This window comes from Octodon degus, unplaced genomic scaffold (assembly GCF_000260255.1).
Source record: "Octodon degus isolate 3935 unplaced genomic scaffold, OctDeg1.0 scaffold00146, whole genome shotgun sequence".
NCBI lineage: Eukaryota > Metazoa > Chordata > Mammalia > Rodentia > Octodontidae > Octodon > Octodon degus.
The window spans coordinates 6,021,776-6,029,182 of NW_004524722.1; the positions used below are offsets into that span (position 1 = coordinate 6,021,776).

At 40.4% G+C, this 7,407-nt stretch overlaps 2 protein-coding genes across 4 annotated transcripts in view; both read left to right on the top strand.

The window, feature by feature from the left end:
* LOC101570739 (tripartite motif-containing protein 5-like) overlaps positions 1–7,407 on the top strand; it is a 158,614-nt gene that overhangs the window by 7,801 nt on the left and 143,406 nt on the right. The window lies entirely within an intron of this gene.
* LOC101570337 (tripartite motif-containing protein 5-like) overlaps positions 71–7,407 on the top strand; it is a 21,964-nt gene continuing 14,627 nt past the window's right edge. The window contains exons 1-4 of the mRNA XM_023702120.1: positions 71–174; positions 3,237–3,702; positions 4,671–4,766; positions 5,357–5,587. Of these exons, the coding sequence (XP_023557888.1) occupies positions 3,295–3,702; positions 4,671–4,766; positions 5,357–5,587 (735 nt within the window). The 5' untranslated portion in view covers positions 71–174; positions 3,237–3,294. The remainder of the gene's footprint in view (positions 175–3,236; positions 3,703–4,670; positions 4,767–5,356; positions 5,588–7,407) is intronic.

The following is a 7,407-nucleotide window of genomic DNA, read 5'->3' on the forward strand; positions in this document are numbered from 1 at the left end:
CCCAAACTCTTTCAGTTTCATTTCCTACTAGGTTCCCTCAGTGAGGAAATAGGACCCAAGCTGCGGACTTGTTCCCACCTCAGCAGGGACTTCACAGCTTTCCAAACCTGTGATTAGCATTTTGTGGTGGACAGAGCTCTGAACAATTTAGAAGAAAAAGGTGCATTTACTTGGGTAAGTTCCTTGGGCTTTCGAAGACTTGCTGTGGCAGAGGAGAGGCCCAGCTTGCTGCTTCCTGCTTCAGAGGCTGAAGATCTGGAGGAGTTTAGTCCTGTCAGAGATGCGTATTCTATTGTCATCTAAATATTATAGGTGCTTGAATTCAGCAAAACAATCCAACACAGTCCGGCAGTCCACAATAGTACTGGGTTAGCCACAGAAGTTGTTGACTAGAGCCTTTTATATCTCAGCATATTAATATGGCTTTAATTTATATACCTCATTTTTATATTTTTCTGGTGGATAGTTGACCAAGATAAAGCAAGACCTATATAACAAGAAATGTAACTTTTGTATCTGATAAGGTCAGTCAAGTCCCCTCAGGAATTATCCTGTAACCTTGTACGGCAGTTTGTAGACCCTTTGTCAGTGTCAGCCACGTGGGTGTGTCACAGCCATTGCTTGTGCCAACAGTACACCCATCTCTGACAGGACCAGACAAAAAAAGGAACACAAAGAAGGACCATTTTGTATTTCTATATACAGAATAATTAGGATAGATATACAGCTACTTTTGCTTAATTCAATGAGAAGCAAGATTTGTAGTTATGGTGTTTGGGCAAGATATCCTGTCTGCCTTTTGTACTATGCATAGCCACTAAGAAGATAACAATGTGCAAGGTATTAATTATTGAAAATGTCGGGGCTGGTGAGATGGCTCAGTGGTCTAAAGCACCTACTTGGAACAAGCTTGGCAGAGCACAGGGACCGCGGTTCAATCCCCCAGCACCACATACCAGCCAGCCCTGCCCCCTGGTGGGCTGAGCTGGCCACACACACACACACACACACACACACACACAAATGAATAAAAAAATATGAAAATGTCCTATTAATCAGCCTAGAAACTGTCTCATTGATATTTGTTTCTCAATAAAAGAAAATAAAAAAGAAAATTAAAAAAAGGAGATCTATAGGAGTTGGGTGTAAGTAGGGAAGGCTCCCTCTGCTGAGGGTGGGTTCCTTCTCCAGCTGAGAGACACCCCACTGCAGTCCCCTTCTTTGGTTGCTGCCTACACCTGTGGTTTCACTTTGGCTGAGTGTGCAGGACACTGACCTCCAAGGCAGATTATCTTGTCTCCGTTGACAGGGCTCTTCTGTTTGCAGAATGACAGTGTGGAGCTGCAGGCCGACAGTGGGGAGCTTTCAAGTGTTGTGATGTGTTTGGGATGACTCCACACACAGTGTTGGCCAGCAGGTAGAATACTTCCACTGACCAATGCCAGGGGGAGTTTCTCATTTTCCTTGAGGAAGAGTCCTTAAGTGTTCATGAGAGGACACATTTGGCTGCTCTTTGCAGAGTGCCCCTATTGGCTTTTTCAAAGTCACTTAAGTACACATGAATAAAGTCACATGAATATGCACAAGCTAGTTAAAGTGTAATTTCTTCTACCTAACACATTTGTCTCTTTTTTATCCCAATTTTCCTTCTTTTGGCTTTAGTTAAAACATTGTGTTTTTAGGCTCGAATTTTAGGATAACAACTTCGATCTGTAATTCCATTTTGTAACTGCAGGTGCATTTCTTTCGTGTTTGTTTCCTCAGATATTTCTGGTTATTTATTTCATATGCATTTGAAGTTGAATGCCAAGTCCCTAGTATTTGTTTAAACTGTGTTTGGCCTCTGTTTGACATCATCTTTCTTTTCAGATTTGAGTCAAGCTGTTAGGACATAGTTATGACTATGATTTATTAATAATATCTATTGTTGATATCAATAATAATGTGCCAGACAATCATGTGTAATATTTGGGGGCTTCCCTAAAAATGCAACATCCAATACTTCTGGGATTATGATTGTCACATCTCTGATGTGGAATTCTGAAATTATATTTATGCCACTTCCCTCCCTAGAATATATAAGTATTCATAGCTTGATTGAGGCTGTGTTCTATGTTCTTGGTAAATTTCAAAGCCAAGACAAAATGCTAGCTTTTATAATCATGATTCCCTAGAGCCATACTGTACTCAGAAGCTGACATGAACAGCCATATTACTCTGAGTGTCGATCCACCTCTATAGTTCCACATCTTATTTTATTCTGTGGCCTAGAGGGAAGAGTTCTGGAGGGGGATGCAATGGGTTAATTCCAGCTGAAAGTCATGAAAGCAGACAGTGGCACCTTGGTTCACAAACTCAATTCTCTCCATGATTCAGGCTGCAAACTGAACTGGGCAGGGAACAACTCAGATTTCTCTGTACGGACAACAGTGAAGCCAAGCATGGAATTTAATTCTGTTTTCATCCAACTGAATTTGCAGGCAGATCATGGAAAGAATCAAGGTCATGAACAAAGGAAGCACCGTATTGTTTTTGGGCTTCCCTTATTATATTCCATTCATACATGTAATAAAAGGATTAAATTTTTACGTCTTATTGTTAAAAAGAACTAACTACATATGAAAAACAAGACCTGAAACTGTACAAATGAGGAAGTTAAGCGTAACTTTCTGAGATGATAACTTGTGTAGTAAGTATAAGAATGGGACCATAGGGGCTGGGGAGATGGCTCAGTAGAGTAAGCGCTTCCCTGGCAAGCACAAGGGCCTGAGTTCAATTCTCATTTCTGAAAACAACAACAACAACAACAACAACAAACAAACAAACAAAAAAACCAAAAGAATGGGACCATATTATCAGCAAAGGTAGGGTCGTGTGGTATGAGTTTGGTGGATTTTATCCTTGTGATTTTGGTGGGAGAAAGAAAAATAAGGATTATATAAGAATTCTGGTAGAAAAGGAGCCCATTTGTCCTTGTTTCCAGCAAAGGAAGGGAAAATAAAAATCATTCTCTATATAAATTTCATCATATGATATGAACTGGAAGTAAAGTGCATGAAATGATTATGATATAAGGAGAATGAATTCAGTAAACGCCTTTGTGTGTTTTACTCCTTTTTCTCTTTTTGATTTTAAATAGTTTGGGCTTAATGTCTATGTGATTTTGACCCAGTCACTATTCATTTTTTCTAGTCCTACCTTTCTTACCTGCCTTACTTTAATTTTCCCAACTTCAGAGTCCAGAGCAGGAGAAGCCTCAGAGTCTGAAGAGACAGGAGGAGGGAATCAGCTTCTATGGCTTCCTCAGTCCTAGAGAATGTCAAGGAGGAGGTGACCTGCCCCATCTGCCTGGAGCTCATGAAGGATCCTGTGAGCGCAGACTGCGGCCACTATTTCTGCAAACTCTGCATCACCTCAAACTATGAGTCCACAAAACATGAAGAAGGAGTGGGCCACTGCCCCGTGTGCCGAATAACGTACCAGTTTGAAAACCTGAGGTCCAGTCGACATATGGCCAACATAGTGGAGAGACTCAGGACATTCCCACTGCCCCCAAAGGCAGATCTGTGTGAGCTCCATGGGGAGAAACTCCTGCTGTTTTGTAAAGAGGATGAGGAGGTCATTTGCTGGCTTTGTGAGCGTTCTCAGAAGCACCGTGGTCACTGCACTCTTTTAATGGAGGAGGCTGAACGGGAATATCGGGTAAGAGATCAGAGTTCTGGGAAGATAGACTAGGAAACAATACTTGATGGTAAACTTCACTATGCACTATAGTTTAATTAGTTTCCACCATAGAACTCAGGTCTGTGGTTTCTGTCTATTTTATGCTTATTTTCTGATGCACAACTTATGATTTTGGGCACTCTAGTTGATTGCAATACAATACAATACAATACAATACAATACAATACAATACAATACAATACAATACAATACAATACAATACAGGGGGAGATAGAAATTATCCGGGATGTGTTTAAGAAAATGAGAAATGTACTGGACTCTGAGGAGAAAAAGCACCTGCAGTAATATTAGAATAATATTTCGAAGACAAAAAAAATTCATGTGTTATATTAGATGGGTAGAGATTTGTTGCCCAGAGAAGCTCTGATTACTTATTTCCACAAAAGAATAAATGAGATTAATTCATGTACAACTTTTGTCTCAATGTAAACTGAGCTTTCAGTTATAGGTCAGAAGAATTAGTCTACCCTTGATGAAGGGCTCTTCATACTTCAAGAAGAATGCCCTAGGGACATAAAGAGAACATTCCTCTCCTCTGGTGTTCATCTCATCAGCCTTTTCTCATTTTCAGTAAACTCAGGTTTCTCATGGGATCAACTAGATTTCTTTCTCTTTTAAAAAGTCTTTTGTTTATGTATTTATTTAATGGTGTGGGCTCTCCTTATACAATTTGGACTCATAGCAATCCTCCTTTTTCACCTTCCCTAGCACTGTGATTCGAGGCATGTGCCACTAAGCCTGATGTAGGTGGCAGGCACAGTGGTACCAGGGATGGAAACCATCCATGTCCTTCTGCTTGCCAGCCAGGCACTTAGACTGCTGAGCTCTCTCCCTAGTCCAGATCAGCTAGATTTCACCCACATTCATCCACTCTCCAGGTGCTGAGGAGCTCATAGCTTGACTCTGCTGTGATTCCTTTCTCACAGGAGATGCTCGGCAAAGTGCTACAAAAGCTGAAGATGGACGAGAAAGAGTTGGAGAAGTGGGAAGCTCATATTGAAGAAGAAAAAACTTCCTGGAAGGCAGGAGTTCACCATTCCTTGGGGTGTTAGACAGAAATCCGGCAGGGCCCTGGGGAGGACGCCCCTTCTTTATTCTCTGACCCTTATAGAATCCCAAAGTTATTTGATGAATCCTGTGAATGCATTTCCTTTGGCACTGCAGTCTAGAGAATGACTGTCACTCTTGAGTGTGGCCCTGGGAGGAAAGTGTTTGCACTGAGGGCTGCAGACCTGGAGGCTAACGGATGCTGAGCTCCTGGGCTTGCTGGCTTTTGAGACAGATTCTCTTGAGACTGACACTACACAATGGGTCTACATTGTTTCTTCCATATTCCAGTTTGGACAGGGAGTGCATTTGTGGAATGAGGTTTAAAGCAGGGAGATGGTAGGGATATAGGATTTCAGGTTTGTGTTTCTCCTATGGGTCAGGGAGCCTTGAGAAGGTTGCCTTACTGTCATGGATTTTAATGGCAGGAAGGGTAAATCACAGAACGTTTTGCTTCCTGCTCCTGTCCGCCTCCCTCACCCTTTGAATTGACCTGTGAAAAAAGTTATTTTTCTGGCTTGCAACCTCCTGTGACCAAGTGTCCCTCTCTTTCTCATCATTGAAGAATCAAATACAGGGGGAGATAGAAACTGTCCGGGATGAGTTTAAGAAAATGAGAAATGTGCTGGACTCTGAGGAGAAAAAACACCTGCAGAAACTAGAGAAAGAAGAAGAAGATGCTCTGAGGATCCTGGCAGAGTGTGAAAAGAAGCTGGCCCAGGATTCTGGGTCGGTGAGGGCGCTCATCTTAGATGTGCAACTTCGGCTGCAGGGGTCAGCCATGGCCTTATTGCAGGTAAGACTCACCAGAAGTTCTACTTCTGAGATTTAGGATATATGAATAGTGTTTCTTTGTCTTCTGCAATGCCCTGCTTTCTAGTTAGGCCCATGAATTTCTTTGTCTAATTCGTACCTCACACAAGTGCATCACTTTCAAAGTTTGTTGGAAGAATTGCATGTTTGCACAAAAAGGGAAAATATTATTTCAATTCTTATGACATACAGTGCAAAATGGAATGTGGAAGGGAAGGTCTATGGAATCCAGTAAGTTCTGGAATTCCCTGTTTTCTGAGATTTCATGCAAAGCATTTCCCTAGGATCTTTTCATGATTCAGGGCTGGCAGTGGTAATGAAGGGAACTTTAGGTGATAGAAGATATTCTGTTTTCCTTTGTAGAGACTTTTTCCATTTCATTTTCCAAATAGTAATTGTAATGGACTAGTACTTTTTTAAAATATTGAATAACAAAGAGAACTGAAGGCATGGCAATGTTTTTATTTCAATTCTTTTGCAATTTTCACCAATATAAAATTTTTATTCTCTTGTCTCCAGTTCAATTACACAATATGCAATACTCAAGTTGCTGGTGAGTCATGCCTTTGTCAGAATTTGTTTATTTTATCTAAACAATTATACTTGCAGGCATAGTCACAGTAATTCTTTATAACTTTTTATTTTGTTATAGTTAATTTTATAAAATTTTCAAATAATAGTATTTTGTATCTTTCACATATATCATGTTTTTTTTTCCTTTCTTGATGGGTGTTAGAATTGTGTCCAAGATTTAGCTATGACAAATTGTGCTTCTGTGGGTGCACATACATCACTGTGGAATGTATTTAATTCTTCTGGAAAAATACCTTTGAGGGATACGGCTGTGTTGAATGAGACTTCCAGTCTTACTTTTCTGAGAAATCTCCATACTGGTTTCCACAGAGATTGTCCCATCCATAGTCCCACCAACAGTGGAGAAGAGTTCCGGTTCCCCACAGCCTCTCCAGGATTTGTCCCTAGTTGATTTCTTTATGATTGCCATTCTTCCTTAGGGTGAGACACAATCTCAGTGTTGTTTTGAATTTCATTTCTTGAATAACAAATGCTGTTGAACTCTTTGTATATGTTTATTTTCTATCAAAGTGCATTCTTTAGGCAGCTTTTAAGAATATAATATGTTATTCCTGAGTATAGCCACCATGCAGTGCACTGACTTTCTCCAAGACAATCTTCTTTCTAACTTCAGTTTTATATTTTTTGACAAATAACTGCCCATCTCTGGCCCACAATACTCCCTGCATTGTGCTTCTACTTACATGAGATCAACATTTATTCAATCCATGTGTTTATGTGTTTATATGCACTACTGGTTTTCAGGGCCTGGCTGGTTTCATTTATCCTCAAATCTTCCACCCTCATTCATGTTGCTAAAAATGAGAAAATTTCATTCCTCATTTCTTTAAGCAGTCAGTTTGACATTTTGTGTAAACCACATTATCTTTATCTACTTACACATTGAGAGGTGCTAAGATTTCTTCCATTTCTTAGATATCCTGTATAATGCTTCAGTAAGGATCATGAGAGTGTCCATGGGACTTGGGTATAGGGATTTTTGGACTTTTGATATACTGCTAGTGTTTAGATTGCTACACTGTATGCTACTTATATATTTTTATTTTATTTTATTAAAAAAATTTTTTTATTTATTTATGTGTGTGTGTGTATGACCAGCTCAGCCCACGGGGGGGGGGGGCGGGGCTGGCTGGCATGTGGTGCTGGGGATTGAACCGCGGTCCCTGTGCTTTGCTAAGCTTGTTCTAAGTAGGTGCTTTAGACCACTGA